At 37.4% G+C, this 22,705-nt stretch overlaps 1 protein-coding gene and 1 pseudogene across 1 annotated transcript in view; both read left to right on the forward strand.

The window, feature by feature from the left end:
• LOC114632437 (killer cell lectin-like receptor 7) overlaps positions 1–7,663 on the forward strand; it is a 14,646-nt gene extending 6,983 nt beyond the window's left edge. Inside the window, exons 6-8 of the mRNA XM_028780939.1 lie at positions 2,672–2,775; positions 7,214–7,369; positions 7,450–7,663. Coding sequence (XP_028636772.1) covers positions 2,672–2,775; positions 7,214–7,349 — 240 coding nt within the window. The 3' untranslated portion in view covers positions 7,350–7,369; positions 7,450–7,663. The remainder of the gene's footprint in view (positions 1–2,671; positions 2,776–7,213; positions 7,370–7,449) is intronic.
• A 1,137-nt stretch (positions 7,664–8,800) lies between these two features.
• On the forward strand, positions 8,801–10,003 carry LOC114632434 (annotated as a pseudogene).
• The last annotated feature ends 12,702 nt before the right edge of the window (positions 10,004–22,705 follow it).

Below are 22,705 nucleotides of genomic sequence, written 5' to 3' on the forward strand. Positions count from 1 at the left end.
TCTCTCTCTCTCTCTCTCTCTCTCTCTCTCTCTCTCTCTCTCTCTCTTTCTCTTTCTCTCTCTCCCCCCCCCAGGAATCTACAAGAAAATCCCTGAGAAAGCCTGTCTTTCTCTGATGAAGTTTAATCCTTTGGTATAACATATTCCATGGCTGCCAGCTGTTTATCTAAATAGAATATCAAATAAACTCCCGATGTCTAGGATTTGCTCTTTGGAACCCAAAAGTGAGGATACCTGAGATGAGTAATCAGATGACAACAGGGAAAGTAATTGAGCTGTGGGCCTGTCTCCAAAATGAGATGATATGAGAAATGTGAGATTAAATGGTCAGACCGGTTAGCCCCATGGTGATTTCTCCTGAAACTGTCCATAATCTGTACTGCATAGTATTCTTAGGTTCTGTGAATAGATATTCATCTTTAGAAATGATTATTTAAATGAAAACAAAGTTTCTGGAATTCTGACATTTCCCGTTTTAATTATTACAAATGAAATGTCTTCAAAGATGAAGAATATATTTTTCTAGAGAAATGATTGCAGGATTACCTTGAAAACTCTGTTATTTATAATACGGTATGATATTTATACATCAATTTAATACATGTTTAAATTACTACATAAAAGGATGTTTAATGTCAAATAATAGTGTAATTTTCCATTTGATACAGTAAGTATAATTTTAAAAATTTTTATTATTTTTAGCAGCAGCAGCAGCAGTTGTAGTGGTAGTAGTAGTAATTTTATTATTTGTTTTACATCTAAAGAGTGGGCCTTTCAGTATCCCCATCCCCTGGCACATCAAGTCTCCATGAGGCTAGGTGCATTCTCTTCCACTGCAGACAAGGCAGCTCAGTTAGAACATAACTCAGGTAAAGGCAACAGCTTTTGCCTGTTCAAGTTGTTCATATATCACAGGAAGTCTAAGATGCACATATGCTGGGAAGCCAAAATCCAGCCCAATGTATGTTCTTTGTTTGGTGGCTCTGTATTTGAGAGCCCCAAGGGTCCAGGTTAGTTGATTTTCTTGGTCTTCCTGTGGAGTTCCTATCCCCTTCAGGGCCCACAATCTGTCCTCCAATTCTCCATAAGAGTCCCCAAGCTCCATCAATTGTTTGGTTGTGGGTGTCTGTATATGTATGAGTCAGCTGCTGGGTGGAGCCTCATAGAGGACAGCCATGAAATATTCCTCTCTGCAAGCACAGCTGAGCATGATTAATAGGGATAGGGATTGATGCTTTTCCATGGGATGAGTTTCAATTTGAACTTGTTATTGGTTGGCTGTTCCCTCAGTCTTTGCTCCAGTCCCAATCCCTGAATTTCTTACAGACAAGATGAGTTTGGGGTCAAAAGTTTTGTGGGTTTGTTGATGTTGCTATTGCTCCCCTGGGGTTCTTTCTTTGCCACAGGAGTCAGTCTCCCCAGGCTACATAGTGACACAGCCAAGAGCATCCCTATTGATTGCTGTGTGCCTCCTCTATCACTAGCCTCCACATCTTCCAGCAGATGTCTCCTACCAACCTCCCAATCAGTTGCAGATTTCCATTTATTTTCATGGCTATCAAACCATTTCCCCACTATACCTGAATCTAAAACTCCACTCCACTCCTGATCTCCTTTCCCACTGAGTTTCCTCTCCTCTTATGCCTTCCATGACCATTCCATTCTCCCTTCCAAATGGAATGCAAGCATCCATGCTTGTGTCCTTCTTCCTGTCCAGCCTCCTCCATAAGTCTGTGGAGTGTAGCATGAGCATCTTGTATTTTATGACTAATGTCCACTTATAAGTGAATACATACCATGAATGTTCTTTTGGGTCTTGTATACCTCACTCAGGATAATATTCTCAAGTTCCATCAATTTGTCTGCAAAATTCATGATATCATTGTTTTTTAACAGCTGTATAGTATTCTATTGTGTAGATGTACCACACTTCTTTGTGGGATGGTAGAGCATATTTTGGTATATTCCCAGAAATGGCATAGCTGATTCTTTAGGTAGAGCTATTGCTAGTATTCTTAGAAATCTCCAAATTCATTTCCAAAGTTCTTGAACAATTTTCAACTCCCACTACCAATGGAGGAATGTTCCTCTTGCTCCACATCCTTGCCAGCATGTGGTATCACTTGAATTTTTAATCTTAGCCATTTCTATTGGTGTAAGGTGTGATCTCAGAGTTGTTCTGGTTTGCATTTCCCTGATGGCTAAAGACATTGAACATTCATTTATGTGCTTCTTGGCCTTTCAAGATTCCTATATTGAGAATTTTCTATTTAGCTCAGGCATAGAAGATTTAATAGAAGAAATTGGTACATTAGTCAAAGAAAATTCAAACTCTAACAAATTCCTGATGTCAGTAGGAAGATTGTGAGTTCAAAGACAGCCTTGGTTACAAAGTGAGACTTGGTGTAAGACAAACAGTCACACGTCATATCATGATTCCAAATATATCAGGACACCCGAAGTTTTTATTTTAGATAACTTATTGAACTGACATAGTTTTGATTTAAATGTTCTACTAATAAGAAGTCCTTTACAAAATGAACATAGTGGGATTGACTGGTGGGAGGACAGGACAGCAGAGAACAACACAGGAATGCTGGGAACTATTCTTGATTGTTTTTTCATCAAACAGACAAAAATTTCATTATAAGGTGTGTTGTTTCCTTTACAGAAGTTCCTTCAGCCCCAGGTTACTCCTGACAATTACTGGATTGGATTGTTATATGATAATGAGAAAGCAGAATGGGCATGGATTGACAAAGGCCCATCTAAACTGTGAGTTTTTGAACCCTTCCTACTCTAACACTGGTGTGTGAATTGGGATGATTGTGTGCAAAGGTTTTTCTCTTAGTTCACATGGCTTTCCTCATTTTCTATGGAGCCCATGGGTAAGGACAAGTGAATAAGGCAGTGTCTGAGCAAGTGTTACAGAGGGAAGATATCTGGTTGAGGTACTGACCAAAAGTGGTTTGATACTGCATACATCTCAGGATTGTGTCCTCTAAGATGTGAAGGGCACTAGGAAGTCAACAACTTGTGATGGTGTGAAGTGACTGAATTATCATGACAGATACAATGAGTGTGAGTCTCTCAGACACTTGTGACATTTTTACTATTTTTAGCTTATAAAATCATTGGTTATTTATAAATATAAGGACATGTTTATATACACATATATATGAAAGCCTACCACCCATTTGAAGGTGTTTTGTTGTATAAATCTCAACTTTTTGTTTATTCATAGTCTGGTGGAAAACTATTCAATGATTATATTTATTAATAATACTTACTTTTCTTGAGTATTATCCTGTAGCCCCACTAAATATATAACATGTGACCCACTAACTCATGTCTTTGTAACTAACTCTTCATATGTGTATAGTTTTACACCATCAACTGGAACAAGAAAACCCAGCAGTGGCCACACCCTCAATATAGAATTGCATCTCCATTTTCTAGCAGCTTTCACCTAACATAGTGATTTCTTAATAAGAAATAATTGTTTCAGAAATTTCATCTTTTCTAAAAGGCTATACTTCACAGAGTTTCCCCCTTCTCTGGTTCTTACATTCTTTCTATGTTCTCTTTCTTCCCTGCTATTCCATGAGTCTTGCTGGTGGAATGAAGGGGAAGAGGTTAATGTGGATTCTCTTTAAGGTCTAAGCACCTAAACACTTCTTGTAAGCTCTTTGACCAGTTCTGCCTCTCTGCAAGGACTATGGCTCACTGAATAAAGAAGGTTCTGATGAAGGTTGAGAGCACCATCGGCCTAGGCTATAACTCTGAATGTTAAGAATGCATTTTAACCACTGACTACATAGCAGACCAATTGTAGCAAGTTCCAACATAGAGCCTGTGACTTTACAAATCATGGGCTTTTGAATTGGAATACAACACCAAACATGATTGTCTCCTATCATAAATACCCCTCTTCCAGTAAGAAAGCATTTATTTATCATATAACATATCCCACCCAGCAGGTCAGAATTATAGCCTGCAGGCTCCAGTACAAGATAGGACTTTTCTACCCTGCAACCTGCAAAACACCTACTAAGTCTTTGAAAAACAACCCAGGGGAAGATATTTTCATGTTGGTTTGAGATTGACTTCTCTATGTGTTGGTGTCAAGGTATCGAGCATCTTCAGCAATAGATCCTTACCATGTAGTTAAAGCAAGGGCAAGAGCACTATCTTGTGCTATGTGAGAGAACTCTGTCATCTCCCTGATCAGTTTATCCTTTGCCTTGCAATTTGGTTCTCTTTTAAAAACTCCTATCTTCTGTAATTATGATTCCTTTCTAAATTTAAATATTTATGTTTTAATTAATGGATTTTCACAAAATATATTTTGATCAAGTTCCCTCCCAACTGAATACTTGTTGTTTCACACTTTCCTACACACTAATGTCATGTCATTTCTCTCTCCAGAAAACAATGACAACAAAAAAGGGAAAATAAAATCAAGCAAGCAAGAAAACTATAAAAACCCAATAAGACACAAAACGTCCTTCCTCAAACAAGCAAACAAACACACAAGCAAAACCACACATACAAAAAGACTCCAAACCACAAAGAAAATATGGAGTGTGTTTTGTGTTGGTCAACTATAAATTTATAACTAGTGAATTTCTATAAGGCTATTTATACATTTTAATTTTGGATAACCCATCCTTTTTTGCTCCTGTCTCTTATTCTCCACTACTCATCCAGCCTGTTCTTGTGATAGCTTAATCATATGGTTGAAGCTATTCTGTGCTACAGATTGAGACTCTGTCTCATGAAGCATAATAATAATAATGCCAATGTGACATACTATGTTGTCCATAAATATTTTCTATGGTTGAACAATTTCTTTTATATCATCACATTAAAATGATAAAGCTCAAAAATCTAAGTATGCATCTGGTAATATGTTTTAATCCATAACACATATTCATAATTTTCAGTTTTCTGAATAATGTTCAGAATCATGCAGTATATTCACTTGTCATGTCCTTTAATTCTGAAATGATTTGACTCATTGTTTGTTTATTTGTTTGAGAGTTACATTTTTAAAAACCAAGTTTTCTGTTTTTAAAAATATGTACCTACTCTATGTTGCGAGATAAATGACTCTTAACAAAAAAATACACCATTTCAAACATCATTGTACAAACTAGTTTTATGTCAACTGACAGAAGCTACAGTCATCTGGGAGGATGGAATCTTAATTTGGGAAAGTACCTTAATAAAATATGACTGTAAGAACACCTATGGGGCATTTCCTTAATTAGTGACTGACTTGAGAAAGCCCAGCTTATTGTCAGTATCACCCCTGGGATGGTGTTGAATGTGGTAAGAAAGTAGGTTGAGCAATTTTTTGGGAGCAAAACTGTAAGCTGCCCTCCTTCTTGACATCTGTGTCAGATTGTGCTTTCTAGCTCCCGCCCAGATTGGCTCCTGTCCTGTCTTCCTTCACTTATTGATGGTGATGTGGAAGTTTAAGCAAAGTAAATCCAAGTTACTTTGACTATGATTTTACCATAGCAATAGAAACCGTTAAACTAAAACAGCAGCTTTGTTACCCTTTAAAATTCTTTTATGTACCTTGATCCACACCTGGCCCTGAATAAGCAGACATGAATTCTCTTGTACTATAAGTGAGTATGGCCTAGTGCAGACTGTCATGTTCTATGTACAGATTTATGATTGGCTCTGTGTTTTCCTGCATCTTTCTCAACTATTGTTATCACTATGATGTTTTAAGTAACTTGAGATTCTTTTCTTAGCTCAGTGTTTCACTCTTCTTAGAAAACACTTTTGCATTGCACAAATATTCCAAAATATTTCTTCACTCGCATATGACCGTATATGTTTTTAAATTTTGACGATATGAATTTTTGACAATTATAAAAGTTGCTGCATCAATTGATGTGCATTTTATTTCTATTTTAGTAATTATCTTTTGTTAACAGCTGTCTTCTGGGTTCTTTTTATCTTTTGCCCACATTTAAAATGTGCACATGATGTTTTAACTGTAACTATGAGAATGTCTTATGGCTGCCTAGTATGCATATCCATTCCTAACTATTCCACATTCAAAAAAAAAAACTCTTGGTTTAATTTATCTTCCTTGTTTCTTTTATATTCCTACATAAATTAAATATGCATATTCCTTTTCTTCTCATCTTAATCCTTAAGATCAAAGGCAGTGACATATTTTGATAGACTGAGTCCTTTGAAGTTTCAGTCTCATATAGTTAGTGTGGATTTCAATAACTTTCTTTCTTTGACAGAGTCTCATTATCTGAGACTAGCCTCAAATTCCCTGTGTATTTTTAGCCTTGAACGTTGAATCCTCAGACCTTCACTTCCCAAATCCTTGTACTACTATTGTATCCCATTAGGCCTGAATCGGTTTAATATTGAGGATCTTTATTATGAATGCATTCTTTAGTCATATTCCTCTATTGGAGATAAAACTGGGTGCAGTGTTTCTCTGAAAACCTGTGGTTTGATCCAACCCTTGCTAATATCTTAGCCTGAGTAGAAGTCTGATTTGTGCTGGTTTAAACAATAATTAAGAAGATCTTAACTATTTTGACTTCTGATTTTGTTACATAGCCCAGGCTGGCCTACTCTGTGCTAATTTGTTTTGTGTTCTAATTTGTTTATTTATTTTATTTTGTAGCACTTAACTTTCTTTTCTAAAGAAGAGTATTTATGGCCTGTACTATACAATCCTGCAGATTACCGTATTTCTCTGAAGGCCCATTAGCTAGGATGTGGTATAGGAAAAAGGAGAGAACAATTCAAAACATTAATTATATGCCTTTATCTGTGATTGTATTTCAAATCTTCCATTTCTCCTTGAAACACAAGCATATGAGACTGTGTCTTGAGCCACACACATCTGCTTTCACTTTTATCCTAGCAATTTTACCGACAAGATATAAGTCGGAGAGCATGTTCAGCATAAAATAATTCCTTGGATATTTTGAAAATCCATTTTCCCTGATGTCCACAATTTTCTAGTATGAAAAAAGATGGGGATTTTGTTGTGACAAAGATCTCATTCATTTTTAATAGGCTGAGAGTTGAATGTATTATATAGATGACTGTATGATGAATGTTTACATATTTTGTTTACTTTGGTGAACAGAATTTTTGAAATCATCTTATTTCAGGGAATGTTAAGAATAACCGGTTTCCCATTGTTGTTTTTGTTTGTCAGTGACTTGAACATAAAGAAGTTCAAACTAAATGATGGAGGATGTGTGTTCTTATCTAAAACAAGGCTAGAGAATATTAACTGTGGTAATTTATACAGCTGTATTTGTGGGAAACAATTGAATAAATTCCCTGATTGATGCTCCAATGAGTATTAAAGGTAAAAAATGAAATATTCTGGTTCTCATTTGTTCCCTGTAATAATTCATGACTCCATACAAATGAATATGTTGATCATAGGACTTAGTCTGCTGTGCAAACAGAGACAATCTGGAAGATTTGGAGAATGTTCTTTGGAATCTGGCTTGACAGAGCAGAGGACATCTTCTTTCCTTGTGGAGACAAGACAGATCATCTCTGGTGCATGGACAGGCTTTGCCCCAACGCCTGGGGGAATATTTTCTGTTTGCTTAAACTCCCATAGAACTAAATAAAGAACCATATTAAACAGCATGAGTATTTCATTATGAGTAGATTAAATCATTTTAATTAAAAGCATAATTTAGAGCTACAATTTCACTATTCATATACCCATATTCTCTGATTGCTCAGTCCTCTGAAGCAAGCTGAGCTGCCCTAGGCATCCTGCTATACCAGGAAGACCTCCATTCTCCACTCACCTGTCTGACTACCTTAGTCAGTTCTGTGGCTGCTGAAGAGATCTGCAGATCCTGAAATCTACAGATATCTAGGTGCAGAACCATACAACCCAAGGATACCCATTAGAAGCCTGCCTTAACAGAAATATTTTTTCCAGATGAAACAGAAGCAATAAAGAGAGATAGAAGCTGCTTGGCAAAAATCTAACATGGACCAAGGACAAGAAAATGGGCTGCTTGGCAGGAATCTGACATTGGCCAAGGAGAAGGAAGTAGGCTTCAGGCAGGAATCTGGCATTAGGCTAGAGCAAGGAAGTCATTTCATGAAGAAATCTAAATTTTAAGCTAGAACAAGAATGTAGACATGAAAATGAGTCTGGGCTAGGTCAGGGAATTTGACTCAGATATTTTGGTCATCCTCATAAGACCTTAGAAACAGTGACCATGAATTTTTGTTTACTGCCTTGCTTGTTCTTTGACTATTTGTGTTTGTTGTCTTGCCTGTTCCTTGACTATTTGCATCTATTGTATTGAAAGTTCCTCAACCTAGAACTGACCTTAATACTTGCATATAATTAAAATGGTGTAAAAGAAAGAAAAGGAGGAGGGGGATGAGATAGGGTTTTATAGAGAGGGGAAATGGAGAACAAGGATGGCATCTGAAATTTTAATAAATAAAATATCCAATAAAAAAAGAGAGACAGAAATAGAAGCAATAAAGAAAATATAAATTAAGGAATCCTGCAGATAGAAAACTGAGGGATGAGAATAAGAAAAAACAGATACAAGCATCGTCAAAAAATGTACAGGAAAGGGAGGAAGGAATATAAGGTGTAGAAAATACAATAGATGAAAGTGATACATCCAGTATCTGGGAACTGCGGACCTGAGAGCTTCCTGCAGAGGGCAGGCGGTGGGAGCAGAGTGGGTCGAGCGGGGCGGAGCCGGGCCGTGGGCCATGTGGGGGCCAGGCGGGGCCGGCGGAAGGCAGGATGGGCTGCACCGTGAGGACAAGGTGGCAGCCAAGCACTCTAAGATGATCGACAAGAACCTGCGGGAGGACGGTGAGAAGGTGGCACGGGAGGTGAAGTTGCTTCTTTTAGGTGCTGGAGAATCAGGGAAGAGCACCATTGTCAAGCAGATGAAGATCATCCATGAAGATGGCAACTCACAGGAGGAGTGCCGGCAGTACTGTGCGGTTGTCTACAGTAACTCCATCCAGTCTATCATGGCCATCGTCAAGGCCATGGGCAACCTGCAGATTGACTTTGCTGACCCCCAGCGAGAGGATGATGCCAGACAGCTGTTTGCACTGTCCTGTGCTGCTGAGGAGCAAGGTATACTTCCTGAAGACCTGTCCAGCGTCATCCGGAGGCTCTGGGCTGACCATGGTGTGCAAGCCTGCTTTGGCAGCTCGAGGGAATACCAGCTCAATGACTCAGCCGCTTACTACCTGAATGACCTGGAGCGCATTGCACAGAGTGACTACATCCCTACACAGCAGGATGTGCTTCGGACCCGTGTGAAGACCACAGGCATCGTCGGAACACACTTCCCCTTCAAGGACTTACACTTCAAGATGTTTGATGTGGGTGGTCAGCGATCTGAGAGGAAGAAGTGGATCCATTGCTTTGAGGGTGTCACGGCCATCATCTTCTGTGTAGCCTTGAGCGCCTATGACTTGGTGCTGGCTGAGGATGAAGTGATGAACCACATGCATGAGAGCATGAAGCTGTTTGACAGTATCTGCAACAACAATTGTTTCACAGACACCTCCATCATCCTCTTCCTCAACAAGAAGGACCTGTTTGAAGAGAAGATCACTCAGAGCCCCCTGACCATCTGTTTCCCTGAGTACACAGGGGCCAACAAGTATGACGAGGCAGCCAGCTATATCCAGAGCAAATTTGAGGACCTGAATAAACGCAAAGACACCAAGGAGATCTACACGCACTTCACTTGCGCCACTGACACCAAGAACGTGCAGTTTGTATTTGATGCTGTCACTGACATCATCATCAAGAACAACCTGAAAGACTGTGGCCTTTTCTGAGGGGCAGTGGGCCTGGCAGGATGGGCCACCGCCGACTCTGCTCCACACTACCCCTGAGGAAGATGGGGGCAAGAAGACCATGCTCCTTGCCTGTCCCCCTCAGCCGCTTCTCCAGTCTTTTCTCTCTGTTCTCAGCTCCCCTGTCCCCTCCCTCGGCTCTAGACTTGGGGGAGGGGTTGCCACAGGCCTCCCTGTCTAAAACCCACCTTTGTCTGAGGTGCCGGGAGTGGCGTTGGTACAACCTTCCTGGGCATCCGTTCAGGTTTTCTAACAGTTGTCTTGTTCTGGGGTGAGCGGGGAGCACATGCAGAGTTTCCCAAGGCCTGTGTCTGGAGGAGTACCAACTCCTCCAGCCTAGACCCCCTGGCTTTGTCCAACACCAGCCCTGACCCAAGTCCAAATGTTTACAGGGAGCCTCCTGCCTACCCCACTCTCTGCCGCTCGGAGGCCCCAAAGGAAAAAGCACAAGAAGCGTGAGAGAGACCGCCATTCCTGGAGACAAAGCCCACCTACTCATTCTCGTATCTTTAAAAAAAAAGGAAAAGGAAAGGAAAGGAAAAAAAGAAAAAAAAAGAAAAACTGCAAATCTAGAAAACTTTTTAGAGAAACCTATTTAAAACTGTCAGGTCCTGACCAGCACCCCCACCGCACACCAGCCCCTCTCCAGTGATTCTGTGCCTTGAGTGCATCTGCGTGTTTACACTCATCCCTCTTTGGGCGGCCCCCTGCCCTGCCCTCCACGGAATTGGATTCCAAGGGCTGTTCTAGACAACTGCCAATGTCACTGAGGGCCCTGCCCTGAAGCCCTGGGCCCAGGCTCCATTAACCTAAATGTAGCTCCTTAGTGCTAACCTAGGAACCGCTGCTGCCTGCTGAGGGTCAGGCCCCTCACGCCTCATCCCAGGCCAGGGTCCTCCAGCGTTGAACACTTCCTTGCTTTTTTCACATGTTTTATGGAATTGTTCACATGATTTGAAATAATAAAACGTAAAAAGAGACACCAAAAAAAAAAGTGATACATCAGTTAAAGAAAAAGTTAATTCTAAAACTTCCTGAAAGAAAACTATAAAATCTGGAATACTATGGAAAGCATTAACCTAGGAATAATAGAATACATGAAGGTTAAGGGTCCCAGCTCCAAAGCCCAGAAAAATATTTTCAACAAAATCCTACAAAAAAAAATTTCCCAACCTAAAGAAGAGATACCTGTAAACATCTAAGAGCCTATATAACACCAATTAACTGGACAAGAAAATATAATCCTATAGGGGAAGACTTTGAGTCCCTTCTCCTAGCCATTTGGAGGTCAAGGTTCTCCTGTCTGCCTATGGATCAAGACGTATTACTTTTGGCTAGTTTTCTAGGGCCCTGTCTGCCTGTATGTTTCCCTGCTCCTGCCTTGATAAAGGACTGAACCTCTGAACCTGTAAGGAAGTCCCAATTAAATGTGGTCCTACATAAGAGGTACTTGATCATGGGGTTGTCTTAGTAATGAAAACCTAACTAGGTCTAGGTAATAAACATAATTTATCAATAGTGCAATTTTCTGCCGGACACTGTAACAGAAGGATTATAGAAGATTCTGCCTTAGAGTCCATGATCTCTCCAGTCATGGGCTGTTGATTTGATTAGAATTTAAACATATCATCCCTCATGTGGTAAATGTTTCAAATCCAGTAAGAAATCAATTAGCTATCCTCTAGCCATGGTACCACTGGGCATATCTTCCTTAGTATGTGTGTAGCTAGGCATGGCAGCAATAAAGTCCTTAATACCTTTTCTCCTTCTAGCAGACTTCATTGTACCTAATGACAATTTAAAAGCTAGTACAAGGACAAATGATTCCTGATTGATTTGAGATTAAATCTCAAATCTCTATGTCCTGGTGTTACAATGTGTTGTGTCTTCAGCAATAGGGTATTACCACGTAGTTATGCAGAATAAGCAATTGTAGAGGCACTAGCCTGTGCTGTGTTGGAGACCTCTGTGGACCTTGCCTTGCACTTTAATTTTTATTTAATAACTCTTTTTTAAATTCCTCTTAACAGTCATATTTGGATTTTATATTTTTATATATTTTATTTTTAGATTGTAAATACTGCATAGTCCTCAGTGTGTTAGAACTTACTCTCTGCAGAGAGTTGACCTCTATTTCAGAAATATGCCTGCCACTAAGCCTGAGTTCAAGGATAAAAGACATGCACCACCCAACAACCAGCTCTACTTTGATGTTCTGGTTATAATTTTTTCATAGAACATATTGTTATCATGTTTTCCAAACCCAGATCCTCTCAGATCCTTCCCAACTTTACTACCCACCAAATTTCATGTTCTTTCTCCCTCTTGATGAACCAAAATAACACAAAATGTGAAAATCAATTGAGTAAACAACAAAACAAAAATAGAGAAAACATACAGCAAACAAACAAAAAACCCAATGTAACAAAGAAACATGGAGTCTCTTTTGTGTTGTCAGCTATGACCTCACTAGCTAGAATTTCCATAAGGCTTTTTCATAGATCTTTTGTTTTGGTTAATCTATGTTTTCTTCTCTCTTGTCCCTTATCTTTCATTTCTTATCTCCTTTTGATCCTTTAATACTCTGCGTTCATATCACACATTTTTCATTCCTCAGGTTTGTGGTTTTAGAGACAATAAATAAATACTGATTTTTCGCCCAAATATCTGTGTTTGTCTTAAATTAGTGTTCATAGTTATATTCTGAGTTATCCTTTATATCTTTAAGAAATATTTTAAACCTTTATTTTGTTGTTATTGTTTTGAGATAGGGATTCACGTCAGCCAAGCTAGCCTTGAACTTCTCATTCTCATGTCTCCATCTTTCAACAACAGGGACAACAGGGATATGTGCCTGCCTTGTCCTTTTTTTTTTCTTAAGAGATTCCAAGTATACTTATTTTAAATGTGTCATTTGGTAATTCTAGTGTCTAGAGCCATACTGGTTCTACATGAAGACATACTGTATCTGCTGGATTTTGCACATCATGCCATTTTGTTAGTGGCACTCACTGAGTTTCTTTTTCCTGGTGCAGACTCTATCTGAGGCACAATACCCACAGTGGTAACTTTCTCAAGAATCTTTCTTCCATTCAGTGCCTAGAACATGGCAGGTCTGGCTCACTTCTATTCTAAATATGGCCCTGTCAGAATGGACAGCTACATTTCAAATAAAAAGAACAGTAAATTTCTCTTCTCTCCAAAGATTCTCTCAAGAGAGCTGTCACAGGGGTAGTCAAATAAAAGATTATATCTTATCAAGTATATTGATATGTTCATATCATATAAATTGTTATTAAATGTTTTTTCATATAAAATTAGAAAAGTATACAAGTTTCTACCTGAAGCATTTCAAAGAAGCCACTCTATTTCTTCCTGCTTAAATCTTTACAATGGAAAGGGTTCCCATTGCTTGCCACAATGACTGGACACAGAAATACCAAAATCATTCATAGTTTAGAGCACCATACAGAGTCAGGTATGGGTACCCAATAGCATTTGGGGTGAGGCACCAGAAGCTAAAAGCATAGCTTCATCCAGGTTAAGTGATCTTCATAGACCGTGACTAAACTACAAAATGGTGGTGGCCTTGTAACTAAGGCAAGACCTGATTCTTCAGTAAGGAAGCCTGGTGGTCTGAAGGTTCCTGTGGTTTCCACAAGTTTTTTCTCCAATGGGAAGATGCAATAGTTTGGACCCATGTTACAATTTCAGCTTCTAATGAACCTAATGGCAGCTATGAGCCTAACTTGTATTTGTTGGGTAGAGGTGTAGGTGGGCATCACTATGTGAGGTAAAGTTAAGAGGCCATGATTCAGACAATGTTCTTCTGTGTATCTGTGAATAGTTAGTGTCTACAGGATCCTGTCCTACTTTGCCAGTGTTTATCACAATGGTTTATTGACTGTACTCATCATATGGCATGGCTATCTAATTTGTATACTCATTGCACTGTATTTTACCTGTTCTAAGATTCATGGGTCACTTGCCCATTTGTCTTTGTTTCTCCCCTATGGGAAATCTAAATAGTCTGTTTAGGGCTCAATAAAAGTGATCTATTGAAGATTTTCCCTTTGACATCTGAGTTCTGTAGATTTTATGCTGGAGGCCACCCGAGGCAGAGTCTTATTTCTTGTCAGTTCTTTTTGAGGCAGTAGAGTGGGAACAAGGTAAGCAGAAGGTAAGACTTTGTCTTACTAGATATTGGGGGTAAAACTTTATTTTATGAGATATTTAGGGTTGCTGTACAATACCAAAAGGTTTACTTATGTAAGTCTAAATTATTATGCTACTGTTGCTGAACTGCCTTATGCATTCCTCTGAGATCAGAAACTGCAGTCTTAAGCACATAGCACCTCATCCTCAAACAGCAGGAGATTGGTTAAGTAAAGGATTAATTTCTAGGGCCTTTTCTTTTTTCTCCAGATGCCTCTTGCTTGTTGGGCTGGGGTAATTTTGGAGCAATAAACTTCTAATGAACCAGGAGAAAAGAATAACACTTGCAGAAGGAAAATATTTACATAAGTAAATATGCATTGTGGGACTGCATAAGGGTATCCTGGGTTATGGTTGAGCAGGTACTTAGAACCCCGAGATTCTCCTTGGAATTCTGCATGAGAACCAGCAGGAGTTTGGTCCCTCCCATCATCCAGGATCCTGAGAAACAGTCACATTTCCATAGAGTCACTTAGGCCAGGCTTTAGGCCTCAGGCCCTAGAGATTTACATACTAATGAAGGCCAGAGGGCAGAGCAAATTAAACATTCCTCCCCCAGATCCTCCCCCAATCCTCCCCCTTTCTCCCTCCCTATATAACTCGGGACTGCCCTGAGTTTTTGGGGGGTACACCTAGATCCATCTATTATCCGCCATGACAATAAACCTTTTTGGAACCAAGGACTTCCTAGTGTTACTGGGGCCTGCCGCCGCCAAGGCCCTCAGGCTGCTGGAACCATAGGATCTTCTTCCCTGATGTGGGACCCACCATGCGGCGGAAGCCCCTCCGGGGCTTGTGCTGCTGTGGCAGCCTTCTTAAATTTTCCCCACAATGCATAACATAAGTGCATATATACATTCATACATGGATATTTGTGCATTTTCATGCAAAACAGTTAGGCCCAGATAGCATGCATTCTCACAATTATATACTTAAACACACACATGCATACATTCTCACAATTACATAAGTAAAGAAACACATCCTTAGTAATATATGCATATGGAGAAAAAGACCAGGCACTTGTGCAAAAAGAACTCACTCATTCTTGATGGAAAATTAGCTCCAAATTTTATTGCATAGAGAAAGAAAATCTTCTACACTTTTAATGCTAAATGAATTACACCCGAGTTTGAAAGAAAAAGATTTTGTTCCTTTTAATAAGACTCAGCCTGCCTTATTATTAGGAAAGGACCTGTTCTGTCCCATGGTAAGGAAATGCCTGCCTGTTCCTTCTGCTCTCTGCAACTTCTACTTTTTTCCTCTTTCCTTCTGAATTCTGCACATGGCTCTCTTTGTTTTTTATGTTCCTATAGTTTCTAAATTATTCCACTCTGCATTATTCTTCTAGTCTTGAACTCTCCTCTTGCTCTGATATCAAAATAATGCTCTTATTCTCAATGCCTTTTCTCTCAATGCTATTCCTATATTTTTATGTTCTTCTTGAGTTCAGTTCTATCTCAGAGGTGTTTTGTCTAAAAATGTCTCCTCAGCTCAGTTCCTCTCTCAGTTCAGTTCTCCTTACCTCAGTTCTTATTGTTCTCTTTGTCCTCAGCATTTAAACATCTTTCAGAATGCGTGATCACATGTTAAAACAAAAGTTCACACACAAAATCAAATCATAATTTGAAGTAGATGTTTACAACAGAGAATGTTTACATGCATATCCATTAGGAATAGTTATCTGGCTAAACATCCATGACCTGTCACAGCTTCATAGGTTCATTGTAAGTTTAAAGCCATAACTAAGTTATTAGTGAAGTTTTGTATAGATAAACTTAGTCAATATTTTATCTTCACTATTAGCACCTATAATAAACCATTAGTTCCACTTTTATGACCTTTGGTTAATTGTTTTATAACATCTTGTAATGTGCTCTGTGTTGAAGAAAGTCTGGTTACTAAGTACAATTATCTGGTGACACATGGGAAACTGACAGAGTTCTCATTGCAGTTTTGACTAACAGAAAAGGACCTAATAGCAGTCTCACTCTAAAAGAGCTTAATAATTACTGATACAATTTTAGGAATTCTTATAGGATCATCGTTAAGACTTAAGAAGTCATCTGTTTGTCTATCTAGCATCACTACAAGACACTACATCTTTGTAGATCTACAGAGATGTGTTCAAAAGGGGTGAGCTAATACCTAATGATTGTTACATGTGTTTAATAATGACAAGAACAGCATATTAATAGCAGGAATCTTTCCTAAAATCAATTCTCTTATGGCCTTGTCTAATAAGAATGAATCTGTAACAGAACATATTATAATCCGAGGCAGAATGTCTCAGTAAGATCACCTGCTAATTATTAGCTTGTAGTATTATGACTCCTGAGAATTTCACCCCTGGTTCTTCTTCTTTGATACATATTCTCATTATGCTAGCTCAGTTTGAACTCACTTGCCAAAGCTAGCATTGAACTCCTTATCCTACTGCCTTTGCCTCCCAAATGCAAAGGTTACATCTGTCCACATTAATTATTTAGGATTTGAACAATCATTTTCCACAGAGTCAGTACTTGTCTTGTCCTGCCTATTAGAAGAAAGACAGGCTGCCACATTCTGCTAATCTTTTGGGAGTCTCACCTCTACTGAATGCTAGTCTATATAGGCATCAACACAATTACCTTTCAAAAATCTTGAATGAAGTTTTAATTATTATTTAACTTTTGATCAGGTCCTTATTCAAAACCCTATTCTGACCTGGTTTGTAATCCTACTCATTCAGAATCCCTAAACCTTATGACCTGTATTGACTTCCAAATGCTGAGTTTATAGGTATGTATCACCTTTATTTTTTATTCTATTCAAATCTTAAAATTATTTTTCACAGGAAGGGAGTTGTGCCATCTAATACACCAAACAGCAGACATATTTTTATATTGAATACAGGGATGTCAGTTAGTCACCATATGTTAATGAAGACCTGTTTTTCATAGGTGTGAAAGTCACAGGAACACAATCAAATTGTACTCAAGAACCATAGTTTGTAATTTTATTAAACATCTCCCTTTTCTTTTTAAAAACCAAGCATGTGAGACTGTGTACTGGGTGCCTCATATATTTATTTCTTCTTCTTAATCTGCTGTCATTGTACAAAATATCTTAGAAAAACAACTGCAGTATCAAATTATCTCTTATTATTTCCGAAATGAGGAAAAATAATTCTGCTTGCTGAACAAAGTTAATATCAAAAGATAAAGTATTGAGTTGTTATCAGAGACAATTCCTATTTTTGTTTTTACTGTACATGTATTTTTGTGTGGATTAATGTACATGTACATGAACCGGTCACAGGACAAGAGCAATTAGTGGACAGGTGGAAAGAGTTAGATCTCTCCTTTAATTATGACGTATCTGAGGGCTCTGGTTGCTCAACAAAGTTAGTGGTACCTAAATCATAATGCGTGAGTTATTATGAGAGACAATTTCTAGTTTTGTTTTTTATCGTGATTATGTATATTTTTGTTGATTTATGTGCATGTGCATGCACAAGTCACAGCATACAAATCATTAGTGGACAGTTGTAAAGAGGCAGGTCTCTCCTTTAATGATGAGGCATATGAAGGCTAACCTTAGATGGTCAGGTTTGGTATCAACAGTCTCAACCCACCCAAGTCACTGAACCAAGTCCATATTTTAGAAGTTTAGGGAAAATAGAAATATTTTCTGATATACGTTTAATTAAATCCATATTCTATACATTTTAAACAATTAACTGTTTCAAAAATCATGGCCTTCTATAATATAAGGTTCAAATTTTAATAATTGTCTATTATATATTTTGTTTTATAGTGATTTGGTGGTAATGAAATCACTATGGAAAATGGGAGACTGTACATATTTCAGAGTGAGGGGTCTACATGACGCTGACTGTGGTAAAGGATATCCCTGTATCTGTGAAAGAAAACATACAAATTCCTTGCACTAGTGTGCATTGCGAAGGAAGGTAAAAATGAAATGTTTTCTTCTGTGTTTGTTTCATGTGATGATTTGTGACTAGTTACCAGCTAAAGGTTTTAATCACAGGTCTCCCTCTGCTGTGAACAGAGTGATAAGCTGTATACGGTAGAAATTTTCTTCTGAAATCTGGTTTAACACAGCATAAGCCATCTTCCTTCCTTGTACTCAGAGCAGCTTGCATGTGTAAAATGGACACACTTTGTGCCAAAACACTGAGGATTCATTAACTTTGTTTCCTGAATGACATACAGAACCACATTGAGAATCCTATAATTAGTGTACATTTGACATCGTAACTAGGATAATTTGTATCTCATGGCTTTGTCAGTATACTTAATAACTAATTTACAGTTGTGTATTTTCATTTTATGGTTAGTTACTATTTGCTATATTTGGCATGCAGAAGATTTTTTCATTTTAAAGCCTTTGGTATTAGGCAGTGTGGGGGGAGAGACTGAGGGGAACAACAATTGTAATATAAATAAATTAAATAATTTATTAAATCTTTTGTTTGCTGTAAAATACAAATTCAAACTTCATGACTAGTTGCCAGGCTGGTTCAAGAAACTCATAGAATCTTCCATAGTCCACATGTGTTTTTATTTTTCTCTCTGTGTTACTCTGATCCATTTGGTGGAAAGTTGAAACCCCATAGGTACAGTACAATTTTTTGAGGCCAGTTAGGTACAGTGGCTCAGAATTATAAACCTGAGAGCAACATAGGCTACGAAGTAAATTTAAACATCATTTGCTATAGAGTCAGACATTGTCTCATAAAGTCTTATAATAATGGTGATGATGAGGAGGAGGAGGAAAAGGAGGAGGAGGAAAAGGAGGAGGAGGAGGAGGAGGAAGAGGAGGAGGAGGAGGAGGGTAATAATAATATAAATTGTCTATAAATATTTTTCAAGGGAGAAGTAATTTCCTTGAAGGCATAATGTTAAAATGATAAAACTAAAGACATGTATTACTTATCTATTAGTATGTTCTAGTTCATGATTCACATCCTGTCTTTCAGTTTCCTGGATGCTGTCCCTATGTTCTCACGATCAGCATCATGCTGTACAGTCACTTGTAATGTCCTAGTGACCTTCAGTTCTGAAATCTTTATAGATTTGTGATTTCTTTGTGGCTTTAATCCTGACATTAAAAAAAAAATCATGTCTTGAAGTTGGAATGTGTATGTAAAAATATATATCTCCAGTAAGTCATAAGAAATAAAAGTTGTATCGAAAATGCCCACCTTCTCAACTAACATTGTGGTCAGTAGTTTTATGTCCTTTTGACACAAAATAGAGTAATATCAGAGGAGGGAACCTTAATTCTGAATGTATCTTGATGAGATCAGGCTGTAGTAAGTAAGTCTGTAGACATTTCCTTAACTAGTGATTTACATGTGAGGGCCAGGCAGATTGTGGGAGCCTCCTTTGGGCTAGTGGCTAGTGGTCTTTTGTACTTTAATAAAGAAGGCTGAGAAAGCCCTTGAGTATAAGTCAATAATGAACAATCTTCCTTAACCTGTGCAACAGGTTCCTTCTCCTGGTTCCTGTCAGGTTTGAGTTTCTATATTCATTTCCTTCAGTGATGGATTGTAATGTGGAAATGTGAACAAAATAACCCCATTCCTCTCCAAGTTACTTTCACCAAGGTGTTTCACCATAACAATAGAAAGCCAGACTAAGAGAGCCATCAAGCCTTATCATTGAAACTTTACTTCCCAAAGTTCTATTCTATCCCATGTTCTTCCTGCCTGGACCCAGGCAGGCAGACATATGCTGTCTTGTAGTGTACATTAATATGGCCTAGTTCATGATGTAATGCAATGTGCATAGACTTGTATTTGACTCCATTTTCTTTGTATTTTTTTTTATTATTACTGATTTTGAGCCAACTCATATGTTTTTACAGTGTTTCAATCTTTTTGTTAATCAGCAATTTACTTTTACACAAATAACTATGATATTCTTCCATTTATGAATTTACATATCATGTATTTCTAAGTTTTAACACTTTTGAAAAAAAGTTGTCTTGTCAATATTTATGTGAGTCATTCTGTGAAATACATTTTAGATGTTTAATTGTTTATCTATATGTCTGTCTGTCTGTCTATCTATTTTAGTAATATCCAGAGCTGTTATTTGTTTTTCAGTGTTAAGTGGAGTTTTTTTTTTTAATCGCAAACTTGTACCAAGTTACCCTTTAATTTACCACCATTTGATGATATCAATGGTTTGAAGTTTAATCACCTGATTGAACTAAGTAGTTCATAATTCTCTGGGATCTAATGGTACCAAAGTTATTTTCTTGTACCTTTTGGCCATTTAGATGTTTTCCTTTGTCAAACGTCTGTTTGTATGTGCTCATTGCTTTTAGGTGTTTTTGTCTTATAATTTTAATTAAATATTCATATATATATATGTATATATAAACACATAGACACACACACACACCTATAATTTGGATCAAATCCATTGAGAATATGCCATAGCAAGTTTCTACTGTCTAGTTTTGTGGTTTTTTAAACAAATCATCTAATAACACATATCTATTTAACATTCTATTGAAAATTGATTTAGCAGTTTTTCATAGTTTCAATGTAAGTCTTTGATTACATCAAAAAGCTGAGATTTTATATGTTTTTTCCACAAATTATGGAGTTTTAACTTATACATACATTTTGATCAAATAATATTTTGATCTTTTTACTTACAAACTTTTTGGTGTGCATCTTTCTGGTCATGTGCCTTGTGCATATGAGTACCTGCAAAAGTCAGAGTAGGGCACTGGACCTTATCAATTTGTAGCTTTAGAATGTTGTGGAAAAATTGCCTGCTGGGAATTAAATTCATATCCTCTATAAGAGTAGCATACTCTTCCTCTCTTACATTTTGCAACAGATCTTCACTGAATCTATTTTCTGTGCTCACCAATGTGCTGAGAACTTAATACTGACTTTACCTTTCTAAAAGGATTTATTAAACTTTAAAAATTTTTATTAAAAATTGATTTTGTATTACTATATTTTCATATTATGGTTTCCCATCCTCACTTCTCAGTTCCTTCCCACTTCCCTCTCAACGTAATATCTTTCCTTTTCTCTATCTTTTGGGTACAAACTGACATAAAATAATGATGATGATGATGATGATGATGATGATGATGATGATGGAATAATACAAAATTACATAAAGAAAAAACAAACAAATCAGAAAAAACAAAGGATCAGAAGAAGGACAAAACAAAAAAATGCTTAACACAAAAAGACACAGAGGCATATACATTTGCATACACAGAAACTCTATATCCACAAAACTAGAAACCTTAAAACAACTAAAAGGGATATTAGGAAGAAAGAAAGAAATTAAGATCTGACATTTGAAATACTGTAAGCTAAATTCTTCTAAAAGTGACATTGAATTAATTTTGTGTTGGCCTTCTACTATTGGACATGTGGTCTGGCTTTAAATGTGGTTTGCATACCCAGTGAGACTCTGTAGGAAAACACTAATTTCCCTTTACAAATGGTTCTTGTTGAACTTTGTGTAAGGTGAAAAATATGGATATATTTCCATTTTTCTACATGCCCTGCCCACTGCCAGTTAGACCAGCACCATTTATTGAAGACAATTTCTATTGTATATTTTGGTTTCTTGGTAAAAGATCAAGTATACTTAAGTATGTGGTTTTATTCTGGGTCTTCAGTTCTATTCCATTTACCAACTGCTCTGTCTCTTGTCAATACCATGTAGGTTATTTTTATTACAATTGCTCTGTTATATAGCTTGAAGTCAAGGATGATGATTCACCCAGAAGTTTTTTAATTAAGGATTGTTTTTACTCTTCTGTGATTTTTGTATTTCCAGATGAATGTGAGAATTGCTCTTTCCATGTCTTTGAAATTTGTGCTGGATTTTTGATGGGAATTGTATTCAATCTTTAGATTGCTTTTGATATTACAGCCATATTTATTATATTGATTCTACCAATGCATGAGGAGGGGAGATCTTTCTATTCTCATAGATCTTCTTCAGTTTTTTTGAGTCTTGCAGTTCTTGTCATATGGATCTATCACTTTTTTGGTTAAAATTACCCAAGATATTTTATACTATTTGTGACAATTGAGAAGGGTGTTTCTTCTTTAATTCCTTTATCAACCTGTTTATCATTTGTACCATGGAATGCTAATGATTTATTTGAGTTAAATTTATATCCAGTCACTTTGATGAAGTTGTTTTTCAGCTATAGAAGTTCTCTAATGGAATTTTTGGCATTGCTTATGAGGACTAACATATGATGTGCAAATAATGATACCTTGAACTTTTTGCCAATTTGTATTTATTTGATCTCATTTTGTTGTCTTATTGCTCTAGCTAGATTTTCGGGTACTATATTGAATAGATATGGGAAGGGTGGCCATCCTTGTCTTGTCTCTGATTTCAGTGGGATGGCTTCAAGTGTTTCTCAATTTAATTTGATATTGGCTGTTGGTTTAGTATATATTGCTTTTATTTTGTTTAAGTATGGGCCTTAAATTCCTGATCTCTCTAATACTTTTAACATGAAGGGGTGTTGTATTTTGTCAAAAGTTTTTTCTTCATCTAATGAGATGATCATGTAACTTTTTTCCTTTGCGTTTGTTTATATA

The sequence above is a fragment of the Grammomys surdaster genome, unplaced genomic scaffold (assembly GCF_004785775.1).
Source record: "Grammomys surdaster isolate TR1022 unplaced genomic scaffold, NIH_TR_1.0 373, whole genome shotgun sequence".
NCBI classification, from domain to species: domain Eukaryota; kingdom Metazoa; phylum Chordata; class Mammalia; order Rodentia; family Muridae; genus Grammomys; species Grammomys surdaster.